The sequence below is a fragment of the Cheilinus undulatus genome, linkage group 13 (genome assembly GCF_018320785.1).
Source record: "Cheilinus undulatus linkage group 13, ASM1832078v1, whole genome shotgun sequence".
NCBI lineage: Eukaryota > Metazoa > Chordata > Actinopteri > Labriformes > Labridae > Cheilinus > Cheilinus undulatus.
Genome location: NC_054877.1, coordinates 13,561,038 through 13,587,483, shown reverse-complemented (window position 1 = coordinate 13,587,483; position 26,446 = coordinate 13,561,038). Strand labels below are relative to the sequence as shown.

Sequence of the window (26,446 nt, the reverse complement as noted above, 5' to 3'; positions counted from 1 at the left end):
ACTTGTCTCAGAGACCATCCAGCATCATGAAGTGCTTTAATGTGGACTCTTTCATTTTCAGTGAGCTCTCCACGCTTTACCATTTTGAACAGGAATGATTAATCAAGCATAACATTCAGCCACTAACACTAATTTTTCTGTTCCGGAATGCAAGTAAATAACTAGAATTTGACATATTAATCATGAAATAATAATGTGGTTTGCTATTTTTTCAGTTTTTTAGTAAATCAGTAAACTTGAAAATTCATGGATAACAATAATAATTATATTTTAGCATTAAAAATATCATTTGGGTTAAAGAGCTTCTACATATTGGTGTATTAACCATTGAAGAAACATAAAAAATTATTTTGCTAATTACTAATGCTGTTAATTTAGGGCAGCTGTGACATAAACCTTACTTTGGGTGGTGGTCTAATAAATTTGCTAAGCAGTGTACATAGGCGAAAATTAGTGCAAATAAAGGTGGAAAAATTAATTCTCAACATTCTCAAGTAACATATTGTTATTGCACATGACAGACACGCACAAATGCCACTAACGCTATTTTTTGAAAACAAAACACCACTCTCGCTCGCTCTCCTTTTACTCTCTTCCTGCACTCTCCTTTCTCACTCGTCTTCTGCCAAAGCTGCCGTTTTTTTACGCGGTGCTGTTCGACATTACCGTAACACATATACCACACATCATATATTGGCGGAAAGCACAGATTCTCATCTCTCTGTCAGCGTTGGAATTTTTTAGATTGAGCAAACTTTCGAGGAGTTACAGTGTTGAGAATCCGTGTATCTCGCGATACTTCTGGTGTTTTGCTATGGCGTTTCGCTATGAATGCCCATGTCATATGTTTGCGAGTACCGTAATGAACCATATATGGGCGCATGCCCACAATTCTCAGCTTTCCAAAGCTGTTGGAATTTTTCTGATCGGACAAACTTTGAAAGAGTTATGATAATAATACTCCGGACATATAAAACACAGCGCTGGTGCCGGGTCAGTGGGTGAAGAGTTAAAAAGTTGGTTATCATGTCCCTTATTCTGTTATTAGGCTTCACAATGACAGTTGAATCAATACATTCAAAGACAGATGTACAGTCAGCTATGGCTGTTTTTACTACTAACATGCAGAACTAGTCGGCCCAATTAGAGGGTTTTAATTTTTGGTACCACAGAAGTACCTTAACAAAATTTTTTTCCTAGTATGTTACTTTTTGAAGTTTCTCCACACTGGAGATTAGTTCATGTAAAAAAGAAGTGGATAATCATCATACCATCTATAAAACACTGAAATAATCTCATCTCTTTTTGTTTGTCTTTTGTAATATTTTACACAGGGTCCTAACTTTTTCCTCAATAGTCATTATCATACGATAATGGCCAGCAACGTGTCAGCCAAGGCAGAAATACAAAGAAGAGAGCTGGTTGGAGTTGGCTGTATAGCTCTCTTGAATTAAAAAAGGGAGTTCAAAACTCTCACATAAAAAAGGAAACGTTCAAAGCAAGGGGAAAGCTGTGAAACACTTTTATGTTATGTCTGACTAAATAGACTATTCTCCTTTTTGTGACTCAGTTTTAAACTTCAAGAGCATATCTCTTTTCGCTCAGTCTCTGAGCTGAATTTAAAGAAAAACCTATAGAAACCTTGCTTTCAAGGCTTTTTTAGACCAGAAAGTGACATTAATGCATATAAGAATGGTACTGTTATGTTTGATTTGGCCTCAAGGATACACAGGGTCGAATATAGTGAGCAACGAAACAGAAAAAAAATACCCTCCTTATTCAACTTGTTCTGTGACTGTAATTGCTTTATTTTTATACTGTAATTGCCCGTAAGGAAAAGCTGGCTTTTGTTCTTCTGTTCGTAAGATCTTCTAAAAAGTGAAGATAATTTTTTAAGTATGCCAGGAGGTGTTGAATAATTTCATATTTTCTGTTAAGAGAATCCAAACATGAAACATCTGCATGAAAATCAGTTTTATGTTTGATTTTAGCAGTAAAATGTGCAGAAAAGTCTCATCTGGTGTGATCTGTTAGAAATCTGTCCTCCATGAACAACAGGAAAGGATCAGTTGTATGTAAATCATCAAACCTCTCACTGCTGCTTCAAAGGATTTCAACACACAGCGTGGCACCCAACTCACCTTGTTGTTTTTGGGAGACGCCTGTGGGTCGGTCATCCATGCTCCAAATCTGGTCCCTGAAGTTTTGACCGTCAGCGGGCCTGTGATCTTCATTAGCTTCCCACATGCTGTGGAAACATCAGACAGCTTTAGTGACAGAAACACACAGAGCAGAAACTGCTGCAGCTTCACAGGATAGAGCTACAGCCAGAGTTATGATGCTAACACTGGAATACATCTCAAAGCTCTGTGTTATTACAATTTGGTGGTGTCTCAGTTAAATTCAGATCTGCAGGAGCCGGTTTGACAAAGAGAGAACAATCAAACAGATGTTGAAGTGACTGTATAAATATTCATCCCCTTCAAGTCAGCATTTACTGGGTCTGTGTGGATAGGTTTCAATCAGGCTTGCACATCTGGACACAATTGTATTCAATTTTTCTTTGCAAAACTGCTCAAGCTCTGTCAGATTGTTCATCAGGTGTTAGCCCTTTTCAAGTCCAGGTACAAATTCTCTTTTTGCATTGAGGTCTCTACTTTGACTCAGCTACTGCAGGCTATCCCCACAGCATTAAGCTGCTACCTCTGTGGTTTGTGGTGATATGCAGTTTTTGGTATCTGTAAGCACAGTGAGCTATCTTACGGCCAAAAAGCTCTGTTTTGGTCTCATCAGACCAAAAACTTTCTTTCACTTGACCATGGAGTCTCCCACATGCCTTTTGGCAAACTCTAGTCTAGATCTAATGAGTTTTCTTCAAAAGTTGTTTTCTCTTTGCCACTCTCCCATAAAGCTTTGACTGGTGAAGAACCTGGGCAACAGTTGTTGCATGCAGAGTCTCTTTCATCTCAGCTGCTGAAGCTGCAACTCCATCATAGTAGTCTTGGTGGCCTCTCTTACTAGTCACCTTCCTGTACAGTCACTCAGTTTGTGAGGACAGCCGGATCTAGGCAGGCTTACACATGTGCCATATTCCTTCCATTTCTTGATGATGGATTTATCTGAACTCCAGGGGATGTTAAGTGCCTTGGAGATTTTTTTGTATCAATCCTCTGACTTAAACTTTACTTTTGTTTCTCTGAGTTGCTTGGAGTGTTCTTTTGTCTTCATGATGTTATGGTAGCCAGAAATACTAATTAACCTGTGACTGGATCTTCCGAACACAGATGTCTTTATACTACAATCACTTGAGACACATTCGTTGCACTTAGGTGATCCGCATTTCCCTAATAGTGAGACTAGTAGCAACATCCAAGGGGGTAAAAACTGTATCAGCTGGTTCAGCAGTCATTCATTGTGCATAGCTTTTTAGTGTACTGAGACTTCCAACAGGTGCCAGTGCAACCTGATAAAATCAGCACAAGTCATCCTTATTCAGCCAACAACATGCTAACAGAGCAGTGCAAAACCTCCTAAAGAGCAACACAACAAATATCCTTGAAAAAAGACAGTCTGAATATATAATAATTACATGTGTTGATATTTGTGCAGTAATTAACCAGACTGAAAAACATAAGCTTGTTGAATAGGATAGATAGTGCAAATAGTCTCCAAGTTTTCACACACATTTGTGAATGTAGACAGCACATAGTTTGCAAATTGGTCAAGAAGAGCAATGAGGAAAAGGCAACGGCTCATTGATTTTTGTGTATGCTCCATGTGGAAGATAGAGCCCATCCTTCAGGCTACTATGAATATTTACCTCCGCCAAGGAGGTTATGTGATCGGGTGGGTTTGTTAGTTAGTTTGTTAGTTTGTTCATTTGATTTTTAGCAACATAACTCAAAAAGTTATGGACGGATTTTCATGAAATTTTCAGGAAATGTCAGAAATGGCATAAGAAAGAACTGATTTAATTTTGGGACTGATCCAAATCACTGTCTGGATCCAGGAATTTTTTAAAGGATTCTTTACTATTGGGAGATGGGGCTAATGGCGGAGGTCTGCGCTGTTACCACTTTACACCAGGAGATGGCAGACATGAGCAACTTCAATCCCAGCAGCATTTTGGGTGTGTCTCTTATCAAAGTTTTGGAGTTCATGGAGTTTGAAAGACGCACGACCGGTCGAGGAGACGAATCGGAGTGTAACAGAGAGAAAGACAGCGAATTGTAGCAAGAATACTCACAATGCTGGGAGGAATAGAGGAATATTCACCCCCTGCATTACTTCCAGTCGTCCGGTGAGACCATGGGTGAGACTGTCATTGCGTCTGTTGGCACCGGCAGGCAATACTTCCACCATGACAGTCTATCAATAGCGAAGCCAATGCTTTGTCTCACCATGTTTCCACCCCACCGGGGAGGGAGTAATTGGCGAATGCCATGGTAGGGGACACACAGGGACGGATTCAGGAATTTTTTCAAGGATTCTTCACTATTGGGAGATAGGGCTAAGTGGATGTCTGCGGTCTCTGATTGCTTTTCTAGTTTTTATTATTTTTAAGATGTCAAAAATGACCCTCTTCCTAATTCTACATCTACTGTGCAGCTCAGAGGACACAATGGGTTTGTGCTGTGCCAACATGATGTCTTCTGAAAAGAACTGTGCTTACATTTTATTAAAACACTGTAAGAAATTAAATCATTGTGCAGTAACCTCTCATCTAATAAATAATAATAATAATAATCATGATTAATCACCTCCTTTTCATTTTCAGATTTCACTATTTAGATTAAGCTGTTTTTGCATATTTTGAAAGTTTTCTACTGTCTTAAACTAAGGCTTGACTTCCTGATTGGATGCAGACCTGCTTTAATGGGTAGATTGAAATTTGCGTTAAGAAAGTATTCAGACACCCTTAACTTTTGTCAGTTTTGTGATGTAGCAGTCTGATGCTGCAATAGAAATAAATCGTATTTTTCTCCTTAAGCCACATTTAGTAACCAGTAAGTGAAAACAGAATTGTATTAATTTATTTATTTATTTCAGAAAATTATAAAAAATAAAAAAAACTGAAATATCACATTGACTTACCTCTTCAGACCCTTTGGAAAACAATTTAGCTCAGGTTCCTCCTGTTTCTCTTGATTGTTGCTGAGCCTGAGTGGCCTCCATAACTCTAAAATGGAAGAATTTTGGAACAACCAGGACTCTCCTCAGAGCTGGTCTCCCAGTTAAGGTGTAGAAACACCTCAGCAAAGATCCAGAGAAATGGGAGGAAGTGTTTTTGCAAAGGGTCCAAATACTTATGCCAATGTGATCTTTCATTTGAAATTTTTTTTTAAGTAATTTGCAAACATTTCTAAAATTCTGTTTTCACTTTGTCACGAGTGTAGATTTATGACAATAAAAATGAATGTTTTTGACTGTAGCATCCGGCTGCAACATAACAAATTGAAAAAAATCAAAGGGGGTCTGAATACTTTCTGAATCCACTGTAAGTTCTTCTTTATACCTCAATTGTACTGAGTGGTTATTTGAGTTATTGGTATGTGCCAGTCAGCTCCAGTCCATCTGGTCTTTCTCCTGTCACCTCTTCCAGGCATTTTGGCCCAGAGACCTACCATTTGCCGGATATTTTCGCTTCATCTGACCATGCTGTTTGAGCCCTAGAGATGGTTTGTGACAATTCCAATGGATCAGCTGATGTAAAATACTTAAACCTGTCTGCCACCTACAGCCATGGCATGTTCAAGATCACCTTTCTTTAGCATTCTGATGCTTGGTTTGTCCTTCAGAAGATCATCTTGATCATGTCTACATCCATAAATATATTAGTTGCTGCTATCTGATTGGCTGACTGAATATTTGCGTCACTTAGCAGACGAACAGGTGTAACTGATGAAGTAATCGGTGTGTATTAATTAAAATGTCTATATTTGGGATAAGTGAGTCACTGATTATATCAGACTAGTCAGTGCAATGATGGACTGCCATATTAATATTGGGTTCCACCTTGAGGATTAACTCTACAGACCAGTTTAAAATGTCTTTGTGAAACCGGCCCCTGGACTGTTGAGTATTTTTACAACACCACATACAGACAATTAGAGACACAGAGGAAGGAAAAAGTCCCAGTAAAACAAGCAGTGAAGCCTTTTACTATGTGTCAGAGCAGTGTGAAACATTTATCCCACATGGTTTAATATTTGAAGTACTCGAGCTGCACTTAATTCATCTTACCAGACACTTTAATTGTACCAAATGGCAGTAAGCTATCATTTCCACACAAGCTTGCGAGTTCCCCATTAAGTATTTAACTGCTCTTTTACCTAATCAATCAAATCTCATGCACAACGCTCAAGTAATCATCTCCAGCTCACACAGACTTCCAGCCACATCCCATTAGCATTCACATGTCAGCTATTTACATTGACACTTTGACGGGCTGCATCAGTGTTGATAACCTGGCAGTTGGCAAATTGGAGTTTAGTCATGCACACCGTTATCAGAGGCAGAGCTGCTCTGGAGGCATAAATTGATCTTATTAGATGAGTTAAACCTCAGTGGGAGGAGAAAAGGAACCACAGCTTTCTAGTACTGAATAGCAAATTGCAGAGATGGAACTGCAGGGACAAAAATGTAGCAAATAGGCATATAAAATAAACATGAATCTTGATTTTGTAAAAGCATTGCAAAAAGCTTCATGAGACCACCACCTTTTAGCTCCTGCATGAAAACTGTTTCTTTGACTCCACAGATACAGAATTTTCTTATTTCTGCCTCCATTAGCAGTTCCTTTGTGCCCCTCTGCTCTCTATCTACAATTCCAATCTGCTGGCAGCTGCAAGAAATGTGCCTATGATCCCTGTGCCATTGCATAATCTAGGGTCACCGTGCTTGCGTTTGCTTTGTCTGCAGTGACTCACTGAGTTTATTCATACAGTTGCGGAGCCGATTTTCCAGGTTTAACACCCTCTGTTGCAGCTCCTCGTAGTCGTAGGCGCCCATTTCCTCCTGGATACCCATCAACACGCCAGACAAGTTCCTGATCTCCTCTTTGAACTGGGAGATGAGCTTGGCATCTGTCTTGTATTGCTCCAGGACAGGGATCAGTGGCTGCAGAGACTCCATCTTCCCCTTTAGCTCCTAAAAATCAGAGTGAATACACATCTAGTTTGAACAAATGTCTCAATCTGGCAAAGTGGTTGTTTAAAGTTGAGTTTATTTATGAAGGGACCAAGTTGATCATTCATCAGCATTGCCATAGTAAGAAATGCCCATTAGTGAGGACAATATATCTGATAACACAAAGCACATACATTGTTAAACATTGTAAAAAGTCATTAAAATATGCAATAAATATCCTTTGATTAATTTTATAAATCAATCATGGTCAATATAATTTGGCTTTTTTGAAAAAAAAAAAAAAAATCCTTAATGTCAAAGTAAAGACAGATTTCTACAAAGTAATGTCAATCAAGTAAAAAATAGTCAATTAAGTGACAACATAAATATTCACCTTTAAGTGGAAGACCTAATTCAACAGAGGTCCAGTCTATTGGTGCTAGTACTCTGGCTATTAGTGAAATGCCGATCACCTGAGTGCGGCAAATGTGTCTCAAGTGATCACAGTTTAAAGACACCTGTGTCTGGAAGGTCCAGTCACTGGTTACAATCAGTATTCCTGGCTACTATTACAAAAGTCAAAAGAATACTCTCAGCAACTCAGAGATAAGGTAATTAAAAACTATAGCTCAGTTAAATCCATCATCAAGAAATGAAAGGAATATGGCACATGTGTAAATCTGCCGAGGTCAGGCCGTCATCACAAACTGAGTGACTAGGAGACTAGTGAGAGAGGCCACCAAAACACTTATGACTACTCTGAAGGAGTTAAAAGCTTCAGCTGCTGAGATGGGAGAGACTCTGCATACAACAACTGTTTCCCTGGTTCTTCTTCAGTCAAAACTTTATGAGAGTGGCAAGAGAAAGCCACTGTTAAAGAAAACTCAGATTAAATCACCACTAGAGTTCACCAAAAGGCATGTGGGAGACTCCATGGTCAAGTGGGAGAAAGTTCTTTGATCTGATGAGACCAGAATGGTGTTTTTGGCCATCAGACAAGATGCTGTTTGGCTGATACAAACACTGCACATCACTACAAACACATCATCCCCACTGTGAAGCAAGGTGGTGGCAGCATCAAGCTGTGGGGATGCTTCTCAGCAGCCGGCCCTGGAAGGCTTGTAAAGGTAGAGGGTAAAATGAATGTGGCGAAATATAGGAAATCCTTGAGGACAAACTTCAGTCCACAAGAGAGATACAGCTTGGGATTTATTTTCCAGCAAGACAATGACCCAAAGCATACAGCGAAATAAAAGGTTTAAAGACAACAAGGGGAATATTCTGGAGTGGCCGAGTCAAAGCTCAGACCTCAATCCAATAGAGATTTTGTGGCTGGACTTGAAAAGGGCTGCTCATGCCTGATCCCTGTGCAACCTGACAAAGCTTGAGCAGTTTTGCAAATAAGAATGGAGGGAAATTGTATTTATTATGGTTGATTTATAAAATCTATGACAGGGACAAACAATTGTGGGGGGGGGGATACTGTTTATAGGCTGTGCACATTTTTTTAAATTGATCACCTCTAGGTGCCAAAGCCTTTCACAAAAAAATAAAATAAAAATAAAAAAGTGACAGTATAAGGTGTATAAGAGCTTTGGGAGAATTTTCTGAACTATCTGAAAACAAGAAGATTATCAAAGCTCAACATTTTGTGAGATTGCAGTGATGGCACTGTCATAGCTTCTTATCCAAACTGTAAAAGTTTGAATAAGTGATCTCAGTGGGTTTAGAGTCTATTTAGCCTGGGGCTAGGAAGATATTCAATACAAGATGTGGGATAGAATCATAGCATTTAAATAAGACTTTAATGGACAGAGAATTTCTAATCTGACAGAAGTTTGAAATATTTAACTTCGGGACATGGCACACATTTTAGATCTGTTTTTTAAGGTTAAGGATGAGTCAAGGAAGAGAACGAAATATTTAAATCAGGGTTGGAATTTAACTTTTTCCTCTACCCACCACTGTGGATGGTGGATTCAAACATCTATATATCTAGCTACTCTATTTTAACAAGCAGCATTATTCAATAAGGTATACTGAAAAATCAAGGCTGGTACTCTCTACTCTCTTTTGATACTGAGTCAAACCATCCACACACACAGCTGCCTGTGAAAAACTGACAGCAGGAGAAGGAGGCAGGTTTTTCGGTTGGCGATGTAGGTGTGTTCAGCTTTTCTCATAAAGTCAGAAGGAACAAGTAGAAAAAGTTTAATTTGTGCTGTTTGCTCTAACAGAGTTGCTCTTTCAGGTTAGGCTGCTTTTATGTACCTGCCTCTGTGGCCGGTAAGTTGAGTAAATTCACCCGACACTGCACAAAAATACCCACATTCAGCGGATGGCGGTTGCTAATTTACCACCCTGATTTGAACACAATTGCATGTCTCAGGGAAGTACATATGCTTTGGTTTTACATTTGTATTGGCAAGTATTGACCCTTTTGGCAAACACTGGCCACTGGCGAATGTTATGGGTGTTAATCTGTTGTGTCGTATCAATTTAACAATGACATGTTGCAGCATACCTCGCTGATTCAGAGGAGATATTTAGTACTGGCCAGAAGATGTGACCTGTTGTACAAACTCTGATCTGTTTTCATGAGAAGAAATGTGATTGACCAAAAGAAGCAATAAAAATATTTGCGGGCATCAGTATCAGCCATCTGCTAAAATGCTTTTTTCTGTTTCAGCATCATTCCAGATGGTCAGTTCATCAAAATTGATGTTAAATTGCAATATGACCAACAGCAATCCTTTTTAATTCGGAACTTTATGTGAAAATACCAGTTGAATATATGTTTTTTAGAGTATTTCCATCCACGTCATCCTAACATCTAAGCATCATTTTCCTTCTTGAATAGAATTCTTATTAAAATAAAAACAACACAAGTTATCATTTCCCACAATACAACTTACACAGCATTTGCAATATGAGTAAAAAAATTCAATATTTTAGTCAATATTCAATTTTTTTTCAAAACTGTTCAGCTGTAGTTGTGATGATGATTCTTTACAAATCAGTCTACTTGCTAATGTGACTGAAGTAGATAAATAAAACACGTAATTGATTCCTGTGTCACCAAATTTCATCCAAACAAATAGTCCCGGCCTACAGGAAGGAACGGTTTAAGTTCAACCTTTTAAAGCCAATTGTATCATATTGATACAAATTTCATGAGCGCTCTATCTAACCAACATGATCAACAGTTTCCGTACAAACATTTTATTTACAATATAAGAAATGGTAAAAAATGCCCTCTGGTGGACTCAGCTGCCAAAAATGCCTCATGTATCAAATGTGATGCAAAAAAATATATGTGAAATATTATAGCAATATTTATCTTTGGGGGGGATTCTGGGAGAAGGTTAAATAAGCATCTATGTTAAAAAAATGCAAAATTTCTGGCTATTATTTGAGGTGTCAGGATTAAAAGGGTTAAAATATTGTGTTGTTATAATGATGAATGAGTTGCTGCTTGTGTTTGTTGAAAAATTCACAAGATGAGAAATTTGAAAAAAATGATTGCATGTTGCTGGGGGAAAAAAATGCAATTATATTATTTACCCAAATCACTCAGCTCTAGAGCATCTGTAACATTTGTATGTTTTATATTTTACAAGTGTTGCCCATCCTGTTTATTATGGTCCACGTCTTAAGTCAAGATAGTAATGAGGAAACACTGAAGAAAAGACTCAAAGACAGGCAGAGTGATGTAAGATGTTATTATAACTAAAGCCTGGCACTCAGTAAAAGATTTAAAAATTTTAGCCAATTTAGAAAAAATGAGGGACTCCAGACTTGAAGACAAAAGATGCAATGGTTTGGTTTTTATATCCTGTGGTGTGTGATGAGATGACCAACACAGCACTAACAGATTCATCCACCAACAACGCTCAAAGCTTAAAATCTCCAGCGTAAAAAGCTCAATGTGGCTATAATCTGTTTACTTATTTTCTTATTGGCAGACACATAGCTTTTTTGTTACTTTGACATGCTTCAAAAGTGTATTTCCTGCAGTCTCCTCCAGGAGAATCACACGATGTTGCTGTAAAGACTGCAGGAAGTTAGCAGTTGAAACCTTTTTGGATTAAATGTGGTTAGTTGTTTAGTACCTCTTGCATTCACTGCAATAGCAATTTCAGACCAACTCCTCTCCTTGTCAGTTTGATTGTGGTAATTTTTACAGTGCAAGTTGTATAAACACTTGTGCAGTGCCACAAATCAACAAGTTGGTCTTCTGTTTCTGGTGTCTTTACACTCCAAGTTTATTTTTGCTGGCTTAGATGTGTTTGTCATGCTTCCTTCTTCAGTCAGCTTGCTTCTTGACTGGAAATCATTTGGTTCTTCAATCCATAGTCTGTGGTGTTCCCCCCTACACAACAGGATTTCTGATCGTAAGGGGAGGGGAAGTTCACTCTAAACCTGCCTCACACTTCAGGGAAATCTGGCAGGATAATCTTGAGAACCACAGATGATTCAGCCTTTGCTGACTTTGGTCAGAAGTGGAAATCAGGCTCAAAATTGGCACAGTTATCTCCAAATGTGAACCTTCCTTAAGCCTGAATTTTCTTAGCAGCCTAATTATTGTTAAATGCATACAGATGTTACCATCTAATTCTAATTCTACTTTAGTGTCTCAAAAACATAGTGGATTTTGTAAATGTGTATGATGATTTTGTTCTGCACATTATCATAAAAATGAAAAGCACTTTTTGTGATATTTGCATCATAACAAACATCCAGAGAAAGGCAGAGGGATGCTTTAGAAAGACCCAAACAAATTTCACTGATGGATGATAATGGAGATGATTATCATTGTGATTGCTCCTATAATTGCTGTTATTTACAACACTAAATGCAGATCCCCTCTATTCTTTGAAAATACTTCATTTATCCCTATAATTATTATCTATATTGGTCATGTCTGTGATTGTTCAACTCTCACCAGATGCAGAAGTTGATGTACTACTCATCTCTGCTGTAACTTTTTTATATTCAGTGGTATCCATAATGTAGAGTCAAGATCTGAAACAGTCTCTGCTGATTGTATCATCTGCAGCAGGTAGAGGATGCATGATGCACAACAAATAATTACACATTAACCCTTTAATGGGCACTGAAGCATATATGGTCACTTAATTAACTTTGATTTGCAGCACGATAATGAAAAAATATTTTAAGTGACAAAGGTAAGTGTTGTGACATGCCCCAATACTGTCTTAGGGTTATATTTTGAATTTCAAAGTATTTCAATGAGTGACAAATAAAGGAATAAAATGATCCAATGTTCTAAGTTTTATGCACAGTTTCTAGGTCAGCTGGTATTGATTATTCCCAGCTTATACTGACATTTCATGAACCCAATAACTGATATTGCAACCGATATGTGTCGTGGCATGCTTCAGTGTTGATTGACTCTTTGGTGACATCTAGTCAATCATGTAAAGCTGTGGGTGGGGAATTAGTCATTGATGTGGAGACACACCTCAAAACAGAGCTAAAGTGGTGCATTTATACTTCATTGGTTGTATCCATGGTGTTTAGGAAGGGCAGGAATTTTCAAAAATTTGGAGGAATGTTCTGTCTTTCCCATTCATGCTGGTCCAATCAGAGACGAAAGACAAAATTGACATGCAAAAATGTTATCTTTGCCAAGACAAGCTTTCAGTGTGGCGTTTAAAAAAGAAATGTGGTCCAGTTCCAATCACACTGCCGCTTTCCTACAGCTACATCAGCTACTGCGGCAGCAAAACCCACACGTAACGATCACAAACCCATGTAAAACAGACCGGGAGAAGAGCGAAAGCATTTTTTTTTTTTTGTCATGGGAAGCTTTCTGTGTGGATCCCTTCCCTTGTTTTAATAAATAAATGTTGACCAGTTCTGACAAAAGTGCCGCTTTAGCTACATCTGAGCTAATCATTTCACTAGCAGGCACTTTAAACAACCACTCGCACAACAATCAACCCTTTCCCCTGTAATACAAACAATCACATGCAGAAGCAGGTCAGGAGAGGAGCAAAGACATCTTTCCCACCATGAAAAGCTTATAGAGTTGTTTTTATCCTGTATTTCAAACCGAAACGTTGTCAAGTTCTGGTGACATAGATGCTATACTAGAGCTATATCCATACTAATCACCACCCTGGGAGCTATTGGCTTTCAGTACAACTAAACCCCGCCCATAGCTGACACCTCGTTCTCCTCAAATGACACTGATTAGCCCGAGCAGTCTTCAGTTTGACAACAATGTTGTGGATTGGAGCTAAGATGGATTTGCCTGATGACAGAGATGGAGCCTGGCAAATCAATCTGCCAGCACGAGCCCAGCCAACAATGGCAAATTACATGATTGTGTTCATGCTGTAGAAGCTATTGAGCTTATTATGGTTCTTACAGCGAAATCCTCTGCTGCTCTACCAGCGCCATGAGCTACAAATGGTCATGGAGAACAGCATACACCACATGTTCTTAGATCCAACACGGAGCACAATCAGAAGGGCAGCCAGGAAAAAGTTTTCGGTTAAAGAAAAGTTTTGGGTGGGCTTGCTCTACAATCTTCTCTTTTTCTGGTGTATTTCTGTGGCAGTGTTACAGCGCCACTTACATGCCTGGCATTTAAACACCGTTTTCAGTTATCTTTGAATGGTTTCGTGCTTACGCAGACATTTCATGATTCAATGCCATGTTGTTCATGGAAAACTTTATCAAAAACGCTATGGAAATATCTTGTTTTGTTTCAGTGTGGACAAGGCCTTGGTGGTCTTTACCAAAACAAATAAACCAAAAAGTGTACATATTGGTTTTCGTGTCAGCAACCATGAGTCTAGAAACATCAGCATATTGGATACAAGCAAAATTCAGTATCATGCATTCCTACATGTAACTCCATCCCACTATACTCCCAAAAACACTGCAGTAGACATTTCCAAGTCAAGTAGTACTGCTCAGACTCTGTAGCTTGCTTCTTGTTTTGAATTCCACACTGTTCAACAATAACTGCCTGCCACAAAAGCTATTAACTAAATTGTAAATTTAATTTCATTGATTAATTTCACATAATGTGGTACAAAAGCTGTTAAAAGTGGCCTTCCTGGTTAGCACTGTGAGCTACAGAAAGCATTCTGGGACCACTCGTAGTGTTGTCTTTTGTTACTGTTTTGATTGAGAGCCCCCTGGTGGCAGAATTAACAGCGTGCATTAACAACAGTCATCATTCAATGTAAAACTAAACAAGTAGAAAATACTCAAGTTTTGTTGAAACTGATGGTGTCAAAGTTTTTAAGTAGTTGAAATATATTTTTGAGTATTCCTTGATTATTTAAAAGAACCCAAAACTATTGAGGCAACTGATTAAAAAACAATATTTGTTTAGTAGTTGGTACTTAGCCAATTTAAGATAGATCAACTCAATTTTACTTGTAAGTTTATGTTGAGGTAATTTAACTTTTTTAGTTAAATTTTAAACTACACTGTGGAAACTTTCCTACACTTTAAATTCTGTTTGACATTAACAACATTCAAGTTCTTTCTTTAAGGCTACATGTCGTTCACTGCGATTTTCTCCTATTTCTATAGCACACTTAAATTATTAAATATTTTTGTCACTCAAGGTGGCCAACTTAAGTACAATTGATAATAACTTCTTGCTGCACACTAACTCAAGAAGTCTTCTTCCATCATGCTCAGTCCATTGTGTATTCTGGTTGCTTCCCACAGGTGGGACCTATCTGAGTCAGTAACTTCATTCATGGTGCAAAAGGCCTTTAGACACTTTTCTAGCTCATTCTGGTAAAACTTCGCAGATTAACAGATGATTGTTGAATAATTTGAGTGTAATTAAAAAAATACTCAAAATGATTGAGTACTGTTTAAACAAAAAAAAAAAAAATAGTTATATTAAATCAATAAAATAGAGCTGAAATAGCTATTTTGGATTTTTAAGTCAAGCAAATAATTTTTCAACAACCTTTAACTGTTCTGTCTTACAGTGTTGTGATTTTTTTATCAATGATATTGAGTAATATCCATTTTTTGTCTTGAGCACAAAACAGACATGACTTAACTTGCCATATGATAGCGACAGTGGCAGCATTACATGTCATGGTCTGGCCCATCACAATGACCAACCTGCTGATTTATCCCATTACCCAGAGCAACAACTATCCCTACCTTGAGATAATGAGCTGAATCAATCCATTATGATTGAAAACGGCTTTGTTAAAACACCTTCGTGATCTTGAGAAAACAACACAAAATTGCTCATTATCACAGGATGATAGAGTAAACAAAGAGATGCCTGACTCCTTCAGGCTTCCATTAAAATCTACCAAACATAAGAAGTCATGCTCATAGCGAGTGTTTTATTAAAGACAGAGCTCTTCGATTTCCTTTCTCACTCTGATGTAAAAGCTGGTGTTTCCCTCAAAGATATGTGACCAAGCAAAAAAGCATTACATAAGTCATGATGTACAGTGAGTGGGCTGTTAGTATATGGAAACTCGAGAGGAGATGTGAAAAGAAGTCTTAGCCACACTGAAGGGGTACATGGGCTCTTTCTTAAAGAAAATCGATCTATATTTGCAACTTTTTAAATTGGAAGTGTTATTGTTTTAAATGGATCAATTTCTTATACCAAAAAGTCTCGGAAAACAAGGTTGAAACTACTTTTATTGCGATGGTAAATTATAGAGCCTCCCTCTTCTTACTGTTAGTCACATTAAACTGAACATTTTCACTGAGGATGAAGCAACACAATGATTGACTTTTACTGCTGAGAGCCTGCTGACTTTTCTTCTCCATTCAGCAACATCCTTCAACACTGTTAAGTCCTAAACAATGTTCTGTCAGTGTAATTCATCCTTCAGTTTTCAACTTCTCTGTTTCAGCCCACAGCTTTTTGTGTCTTATAAAGTCTTGCTCCTCTACTACTGTTATTTCTGTCAGTCTTTCACCACGGTTTTGTATTAAGTTTTTTTTTTCCCTTTTCAAAGTAAACAACCTCGCTTCTTTCTGGGGATTGATATGATTAGAGCTGGACCTCTACAGAGAAATAGCAGATCGCAGATTGCTGTTATTGACCAATCAGTATTGAGTAGAACCGACAGTTGCTCAAAAATTATTTGGCAGTTAATTGAGATAAGTTTAAATTAACAATTTCAATCATGTTTAAAATTCAGTTAGTTTAATTTCAAAGCAAAGTTTTGGTCTATCTTGACGATGGAAGCAATTCTTACCAGTGTCCTGAATTAAGAATGAAATTGATGCAAAGAGAAGTATTCTATGATGTTGACTTTAAATCTGGTATTAAAACGAGTCCTGCATTGCTGCACATGATTTTGACCTGAGATACATCTTCAAGGTGCTTATTTTGCCTAATACAGCAGTTTACAGTAATGGATAGAGTACACAGTCACAGTCCTCAAGTACAAGAACTGTTACTTAAAAATAAAAATTACTCAAGTAGAAGTAAAAGTACTCATAAAAATAAGTACTTGAGTTAGAGTAAATAATTACCTTATTAAAAAAACTACTCAAGTAGTGAGTAACTTCATTTTGTACAATTTATTAAAATGTATTGCATTATGACATATTATTCAGGGCTAGTAATGTAAACTGTACATTGTCATAAATAAAGCACCATAACTAGCCAAAGGTAAAAGAAATTAAAAACTAACACATAAAGCAGCAGACAAGTTATGTTTGTTAATCACAATTATGGGTTGAAAATTTTAATATAATGAGAAAAAAACAGACTCTTTCATAATTGTTATCTTATTTCTACATGATGGTTTTAATCTCACATACATGAATTTGTACCTTGCAGTTCTTACTTTTTAATCACATTATATTCATTCTATCATGTGTTAATGATTTTTGGCTTATATGAAATTAATTTTATGAACTGGCCTCAATTCTGACTTTTTGCCCATTTTTATTTAACCCCTTAAAGCCCTTTTGTATCATATTTGATACATACTTTTATGAAACCTCTATCTAATCAGTATGATTATAAATGACAAAAAGAAAACTTCTGAATACAATCTGCTAAATAATAAAAAAATGCCCTCAAGTGGATTATCAGTTACCAAAAACACCTAATGTATCAAATGAGATTAAAATATATATATATATACATAGTAAATTTTATAGAAATTTTGATTTAGATACCATAGAAATATTACAGTTTGTATTTTTGGTTTAGTTTTTCCTTTTGTCTTTATAGTTCCATTGTTTTGTATTTTAAATTCAAGTAACATTACTGCGGCACATATACTCTTAAAGCACAGGTTGTCTTGATATAAAGGATGTTTAGAGCTTGACTGTGCACCACAGGGTTGATGTTTTACAGCCTTTTAAGCCAATATGTCAAGGCGAGAAAAAATCGTTAAATAAAAGCCTAGGGTTCAGAGGGTAAAAAAGTTTGTAGGGGTGCATGTACAAAATGACTCACTTTTTACGAGTATAATTCAGTTGCTTTCTCTGTGTCAGTTACACCGTTAAGGTTTATAATTAAACTTAGAAACAGTTTTAGAAAAACTGTTATTTGTTCTGCTTTTACACTGGAATTTGTTCAGTCTTAAGCTTAGCATACTTTCCTGTCAGTTTGAATTAAATATCTGCTTTTATTTTGAAAGAAAGCAAGGACCTTCTGGTAGGTAACGGCATAAGCTTATCTATGGAAAAAGAAGATGCAACAGATTGAAAAGTAAATGGAAACCGCTCAAGGGAAGGGAAAAAAAGTTAAGTTTGGAATCAAAAGTTGCAAATAACTTTTTACTTACTGACCAAGCCATAAAAAGTGTCAAAGAAACATCAGTGTCATTATTTTCCATTACTAAGAAGGTAGGATGACACTGAAGTAAATGGCATCCAGCTGCTGTCCCGCTTTTTTATTTTGATGATTGTATTCGACAAAATAGATGCAATTAAAGGGAACTGAAAAAATTGATTTAGTCATTTTACACCTTAATCTCATTAACACTGATGGCCCTGGTATAAACTATTTAACACAACCTATTCATTCAAAAATGTTTAAGAAAATTCCTAGGTTTGGACATACTTGAAACAGAGGTCAAGTCCTTTTGATACAGAGAGTAATTCAGAGTTTTTACCTTTGATTGAAATCAACACTTTTAATACATGCATCTGCTGTTTCTGATCATTCTCACTAAAGAGAGTTGTAAAGGTTCATGCTGGATGCTGCTTTCACAGTCTGTTCGACTGTTCAGACAGGCTTTGTCCTTTGCTGGCAGTAGTAGACCTGTATTGATCGTGTTAAGGTATCCATTTAGATTCTTCTCAGGTTTCTTCTGAGAAGACCCCTTCACAGCCCTCTTCTGTGATGTTTCACACAAAGTTAAACATCAAACAAAAAATATACCTGAAAGTTTTTGTTGACCATCGTCTTCCTGTCCGATTCAATCTGTCGGAACTTGGAGCGCAGCCCTTTGATCTGGCTCTCCATCCTCATGATGTACTGAAAGTCCCTCTGCGTCCGCAGGTTCAGCACCTCGATTGACTGCGACATGTTCTGCACCTTTTGAAAAGAATGAAACAGCACGCCATTGATTTTCCCGTCCACAGCCAGATTAAAATGTCCTCCATGTTCAGCCGCTCGGTAGCCTGCCATGCTCTAACTTCTCTAGGAACAAATCAACATTTTGACCTCCATGAGATTGTCTTTTAACCATCCAGGTGTGAGCTGAATGGAGCCTGGGATGGATTTCACTCAGTTATGGGAAAGTTTCTTGTTCTTTTTCTCTCATTTTTAAACATATATGTCACTTTATCAAAACAGGGTGAAAAAACATGTATAAACCTTGTAACCTGCTCTCTTTAAGAACATACTTTAAACTGTTCATTACACAGCAAAGCACAGAGATTTATTGAGACACAGGGATGGAAGTAAAGGCAATATCTCTGACATTTTGGGAATATTTTACTTGTTTCAGGGATTTTTGTGTTCAAAGCTCCTATGAGGAGTGTTTTGTTTGTTACACAACAGACTGCAAATAAAACTGATGCCTATATATGACCTACAGAGGCAAAAGAGACAAACAACAAGAATTACTCAGTTGTGAATGTCTTTTTGAGGTCAGGAAGTGGGGGACAGCTATAAGAAATAAATGGGAATGAAGGAAAGTTAGTACTTTACAGCTCTAAATGGACTCTGTGCTGACAAAGTCTGTGTTAAATAATCCATTATTCCAGCAGTGTAATAGGGCCACATAAGGAAAAACAATAATAAAGAGGAACTGTCAGTTTTCAAGAAAACTCAAAATCTTCAAGTTTAAAAGGTTAATTTACATGAAAAAAAAATTGAACTTTGAAAGATGTAAATGTATGTAAACCAAAACTTTGAGTTTTTGAGATTATGAAGTCAGAAAGCTGAAAATCCAAACATTGTTTCCAGTATGTTTGTTTTTTTACTTTACACTGTTGTAAATTTACAATTTAAAAAAGTTGAAACCTTTGAGCTTCTAATGTCAAAACTTGACACATTTTAAACTTTGAAATTCAATTTTTTTCCAGTAAATTTTTGACTTTTCAAACTCTGAAATTCTGAGTTTGAAAAGTCAAAAATTGCAAAGCAGAAGGATACGCCTGTTTCAGTGTTTCTCACTGCGATCTTCAAAGCTCCCCTCTGAACCATTTGGGCCCGTTAGAAAGTGACAGGACCAATCAGCGACAAGGGGCAGTACTTTGGCGCCGTGGAGTTATGATGTAAGCAAGCAGCAACAAGAGGCCGGTGCAATCATGGCAGAAAAGCTTAGCGTGGATGCTGCTGAAGCGTAAGTTTTATCAGAACTTTGCGACATTTCTTCGTTAAAAGAAGAACAAAGAACAGCAATGAGTTTTCTTTTCAAAAATTGACAAAAGCCATGTACTGACATGTCTACAGTCGCCATGGTTCACGTTATGTAGTTCTCTATGGACTTTACTCCTTTGGTAGGGGCGCATCTCGGTTGCGGCTACGTCACGTGTTTTGTTACTCTGATTGGCCTGTAAAGATGTGACAGACAGAACGTTCATCCAATCACCCTCTGAGTTTTTTTCAAAGGCTCTGCCCTTTCCAAACACTGTGTATGAGTGGTTTACCAGATGGATGTGTGAAACAAATCAATCTGGCATGTCAGGTTAACTACATATATAATCTCAAAAATTAGTTTTTTTTTTTTCTTAAAATTTTGTCTTTGAATTTTTGCACATAAATAAATGGATTCTCTTCATTTTTTATCTTTTAAGTAGGCCCTAATGCATTATGTCTCTAAACGTGATTTAAAAAATGATGTATACATATCCAATTTTGACAATGTTGGAGCAGTCATCTGTTATACACAAAAAATCATGAGCCGTATTTTTTTCAATTTTGTGATCATGATTTTAAGTACTACTACTAAAGAATCTGCATAAGCTTTAGCTATAGATAAGTTAAGCTCTTTTTACTGCAAGATTTGCAATAACTAATCTACAGCCAATGGCTCTCATTTTAAAGACCCAGCTCATTTTGCTCATCTTAGTAATAAGAACCAGCTTTTTTCAGCTCCCAAACAACTCTTCATTTGGACCCATTTTGGCTTCATCAGATTTGACATACTATTGATATTTTCTCCAAATTGTGCCTATTTTCTTAAATTAATGAAAATCTTGTGTAATTATTTCTGAAATATCCCATCTCCCCAAAACTCCTTGGGACTGGAGGACACCTGCTCACTTTCTGGGCTAAATGACACACACTGATATAAAACATTAATGTTACACCTTCAGGCACAGGCCCTCAGTGCGTGATGTGCCCGTGGTAGAGCAGGGAGGTGAAAAGATTGCGCTCCCTTGTCAATCTTAACAAAAAAAAAAAAAAAAAAAAAAGGTAAAAGGGGAGAAAGGGGAAAGAACAGGATCTCAAATGGGATTAGGGTTGGGTTTTGTTTGGGTTTTTTTTCTGATATTAGTGCTAAATTGATATTTTCATACATTGCCGGTGCATAAACAGTGCCTAAATCATAACTTTTGAGGGAACAAAACTGTTTTGAAAGTCAGCAGGAAACAAAAGCTGTCTGGGTATCATGAATGATTTTCAGAAAAATCTTTATTTGATGCCAGTTAACACATGACACACACATATCCCATTAAGTTTTTTTTGCCCTTTATTTGACGTGGCGGAGGGTCACATTGAGATGACAGGATATGAAAATGAAGTATCGATATCTGTGGTGTAATCTGGTCCTGTAGGTATCAGATGTGTAATTACTACAACAATACAATAACTTATGTTCAGTCAGGACCACTTTGTCAATAAACACATGATGTATGGTAATAAATAGTTTTTTTTCTGTAATAGCAGTTGTGACACTGAGAAAGTCAGATAGTAAAGGAGGAGCTGGGGTGGAGGAGGGCTGTAAAAAGAGGCTTGCAGAGGGAACAGCAAACACAAGAGCAGTTCAAATATGGCAGCATAAGTATGATTTGCCAATAGCTTGCTTAGAGTGAATTAGCTGGCTGTCAGCTGATGAGGGCTTGTGTAAGATAAGCTGATCTCAGTTATATGGCAGCCCTTTACTCTGTGGCCTGCCTGAACTAATGCTATACAGTTGATTTATGTAAGAAACTATTTTTTATAGATCTGGTTTTGGTGTGCCCTGAAATTCTGGCCTGGTCTTAGGTGTGCCTTAGGCATAAAAAGATGAAAAGCCCTGAGCTAGATAAAATGATTTTTTCTCTCACAAGCACTTGACAAGTGGTGTTTTCTTGTTTTTGCAGGCTGTTGACCTGACCTTCTGATTTGCTGCAGGTCTGAGGAAGTCAATGCTTAAAAGCAGATGGATCAGGACCACGAAGCTGTCTGACCAACATTGACATATAAAGAATTCTCTAGCAAAGTCATCGTTTCTTTAACAGTAATGGTTCAGAGATATACTTCCCCCAAAACATCCTTTTTTAGAGACTTAAAGTTAACTTTTTTGTCCCCAAAGTTGTTACCTGTATGAAGCCTGGTAAAACCAGAAAAAAGTCCAAACCCTGGCCTTAAAAACTGAGATACAGGAAACATAAATACAAGAATACATGAAGGAACAACTGAGGGTAACTTTCCTTCCTAAACTGAAGAATCAATCTGAAAACAAAAACAAAGCCTGTCTGGTAACTTGTGCTATTTCTTTCAAACATCCTCGGGTTTTCGACATAAGACGTTTATACTTATTTGACGTGACATGTCCTTGTTCTGTGGCCAGGCAATTTTACTCTGGAAAGCTACCATTTTCCCCATCTTATTGCTTTTAAATTACAGGTATTTTTCTTCAGAGCTGACCTTTTGCTACATTACTTTAGTTCAAGCTCATGTTTGAAAGAATTCATAGAAAAATGCAGCAGTTTGACCAAGACTGACACCGCAGGTTTGATCTCATCATTTAGCTGCCCTGGTAATAACATGTATTTCCCAAGACTTCCTTTAAAAGGGAACAATCGGTATAAATCCTCCTTTTCTGTCAGAAAAAGGCAGCCTGAATGTCCTAGTTTTAAGACATTTTTTTGGTTCTTTGGCAGATATTTTTACTTGTTCTGAGTAAAGTAAGTCTAAGTGGATTTTTCTTCTTTCATTCCTACAAAACTTTGCAAAATATTATTAAAATATTTGACATATTTAGTTGTATTTTTCCCTGTTTTCTGTGCTGACTTTGCAGTGTGCAGCCTTTCTCAGGTTTAACAAAAGCCTACTAGGTTTATGGGGCATGTATACAAGCTGAACTGTGGTCCTTTCTCTCTCTGGCTCCAATCCTAGTTTACCAACACTACAGGAGCACATAGCTGGCAAAGTGGCACAACACTCTCACATTGTGCTCTGCATACTTCTCTGGCTCTGGTTGAGGGATCCTGAAATGGCCTCACTGAAGCCCTGAGGCAGCTTAGTACATTAGTGTCAGAGACCACAGTGAATGACAGAGAACAGCCTCAAGCACGCAGCATTAAAATGTAGGCTAGAGCAATGTTTCCTTATATGGACTACTAATTGAGGAAAGTGACTCTGGCACTGTGCTGTTTGTTTATTTGTAGATAATGCTTTAAATCACTGCTGCTGTGGGAATTAAAAGTCTTGTTTCTACTAAAAGTCACACTGTTGGCTGCTGTGTTGAGTACATCAAATCAGTGCCTGCATTTTAAAGAAATCCACTGATGGTGAATGATTAAAAATATTCCAACTCATCTTTCTTTTGAGGATAAACAACATCCCCGAGCCTGATGATTCTCCAAATCTTAAAGTGCCTGTTAATTAAAATCCAAAATTTGGGCCTGAATACACCAGATATGTTGGAATAAAGTTGTTGTCAACATGTGAAAACAATGAGATCTATGAGTGACTGAATATTGTATTAGAAAGTTTCAAAACAAAAACACTGAGCAGATTATCTAAATACAGCCTGTTGTTAGCCATTGTCTACGCCTTTGTTGAAAATTGGAGGACAGCCAAAAGCTGTTTTATTGTGGGGAAAATGTTGGCCTAAAAATAACATAACTGAATGATTTGTGACAGAAAACAGTAAATCTAATCCCAGACTTCTGCCTCTGCCACTCTAACACAGAGCCAGACAGCTGTGCTGTGCCCATAGTGAACTGTAAAAGTTGTAAGAATAGGTGCTGGAATATTTGTCTATTTTTTACTTGAATTATGTGGTGCAGGAAAAACATCTTTCTGTGCTGAAAGTGTGTTTTAATCCATATTTCACTTGTCTTTAGTTTTGAATGATTAAAAGAAGCTGGCTGTGGCTTTGTCTCTCTCAAAGCAGCTTCCATTACTCCCTGCCCTCCTTCGCAATGCTAAAGTTAAGTGAAGTATCCAACAATGGAGATATTCTACTCCTGCCAAGCTTGTCACAATAAAGTCTTCGCTTCTTATCATCTTAGAGGACTTTTATTTTGAAAAGCAATATTCGCAAATAGAGTGTATTCAGCAGCAACTTAACAACTTAGATATTTCAGAAACAAGAGAGAGAGAGTGAAATATTAGGAATGCCTGAAAGACACATATGTAGAGCTTTTGCACTGAAATCTCTATATTATTTGGTGAATATTTCCATGTTAAATGTTATAATTTTAATAATTTTACTAGGATGTGTCTTGCCATGGAGGCTGCTGTAAGTTGTGAGTTTAACTGCTAAAACTCGCCTCTGTTATATTGGCCCCTCACACTTTACAGTTGCAGCGAGTTGAGACCAGCGCTGTTCAGCGCTGCCCTCCTCCACAGCCTCCTTTACAATACTACTTTATGTTTTAAATTGGGGACTCTGTTCAATGAAAACTACACCTCATAAGGCATTATGAGGTGCCTTTTTATTGAACAGCAATCAATTGAAGACAAGAATCCACTGGTGGTGGAATTTTACATACCATGCATTTAACAACCCAGATATCTCATTAACCAGGAGAAACAACTTCATGCCACTCAGAAAATGAAATATTTGGAATACCTGAAGTGCTGAAACGCAAGATGAGAAAATGAATGGACTTTAAAGCACTGAACCATTTGCCTGCCATGAAAGAATTCTTTTTTTAATTCCAGTGGATTGTCTTTGTTGTAAGTGGATGTGGCTTCAGCCATTCAACAGGCAAGCCCACAGCATACTAGAGTAGATAATACTGACTCATTTTTCATGACTTTTAAACTTTGTTTTACATAGTGGGGATGCATGATATTATCAGTTTACCTGTATCTGCAAACATTACATCAAAAAAGTTTAAAACTGGTATCAGAAGATATACAAATTTCTTCCCACATTTACAGCTGACACATCAACTATACATATTGCCAGTATAAACAATAAATCTGCAAAATTTACAGCTGTACCATCAGGTACAAGCTGGCCTGCCCACAGAATTGGCTGGACCCTTCCTAGTTGTGTTTCATTGATGATGTCAATGCATGTGTGCTGGATCGGTAGCATTGGTGCTGTGTCCCAGCTAACAGGGTTTTGATGTTGGAATAATTTTCTTATTCTACTTTTTAACTCGTGTCACCATTGTTGCCACCTCTTTTGCCACTTGGGATCCATTTTTTGCCGCGTTTCTCCTATTTTCCCACTTTTTTTGGTACATTTAACACATTTCTGCTCATTTTTAAAGCCCATTGTCTCAACTTTTGCCCCTTCTTCTTGCCTTTTTTAACAGATTTTTGCTTCTGTTTTCCCACTTGAATCACTATTCAACCATTTGTGCCACATCTTTTCCCCTTTAAACCCATTTATAGCAGTTTTTGCCACTTCTTTTTGTTTCCTTTGCCACTCTCAATTGTAATGCCACCTTTTTGCCCATTTTTGCCATTCTTGGCCACTTTTTGACTATTTTTTACCACTTATTCTTGCCACTTAAAATCCATTTTTGCTGTTTTCTCCACCCTATTTTGCCAATTTTAACTAATCTTTGTTTTCTGCCCTATTTAGCCAGTTTTAACCCTAAATGCCCCTTGTTTTTCTATTCCTGGCCATTTTTTCCCCATTTCTAAACTTCTTTGAGCCACTCAACCCATTTTTGCTGCTTATTGCCCTATTTTGCCACTTAACCCTTTCTGGCGCTTTTCTTTTCTTTTTTTTTAACCCATTTTGACACCTCTTTTTGACACTTTTATCCCTAAAGCCACTTTTGCCACTTCTTCTTGCCAGTTTTAATCATTTTTATCTGTTTTCTTCACCCTATAATGCCGGTTTTAAGCTTTGTGGCTTTTTGTCACAAATTTGCCACTTTTTTCCATTCTTGGCCATTTTTGCCAATTTTTACACTTTTTTGCCCCTCTTAACAAATTTTTGCTGCGTTTTGCCCTGTTTTTCCACTTTAACCCTTTCTGCTACCTTTTCAAAATACCCATTTTGCCACTTTTGACCCATTTTGACACCTCCTTTTGCCACTTTAACCCTAATAACTTTTTTTCTCCATTCTTTACCTTTTTTTGTCCATTTTGCCACTTTTTACATTTACTCAGTTCTTGTCCATTAAAGTTGTCTCAGTTCCTACTACTTTATTTTCTGGTATTCTGACACATTTTGGCCTTGCTATTAGGTCTGATTTTACTTTCTGATCATTTAGTTCAGTGTGCCCATCCACATTGTTATTATTGTCCATAAAAAGGTAATAGATAAAATTAATAAATAAATAAAATTTATTTCTTCTCACTTTGATAAGAGTGGTTATTACTCAGGTTAAAAATGATTTTTTTAAATTAAATTTTAACTTTACAATGGACCATGATTTTGCTGACCTCCATTGGCCTTTAGTTTGGCTGGGCCCCAGAAAGCTCTGCCCTTTATCCCCCCTTAGGTACAAGTGGCGCCAC

The 26,446-nt window shown here is 37.3% G+C and overlaps 1 protein-coding gene across 1 annotated transcript in view; it reads right to left on the bottom strand.

Moving 5' to 3' along the window:
- LOC121520310 (noelin-3-like) overlaps positions 1–26,446 on the bottom strand; it is a 39,265-nt gene that overhangs the window by 5,726 nt on the left and 7,093 nt on the right. The window contains exons 3-5 of the mRNA XM_041803686.1: positions 18,512–18,667; positions 6,930–7,149; positions 2,142–2,248 (exon numbers count right to left, since the gene is read on the bottom strand). Of these exons, the coding sequence (XP_041659620.1) occupies positions 2,142–2,248; positions 6,930–7,149; positions 18,512–18,667 (483 nt within the window). The remainder of the gene's footprint in view (positions 1–2,141; positions 2,249–6,929; positions 7,150–18,511; positions 18,668–26,446) is intronic.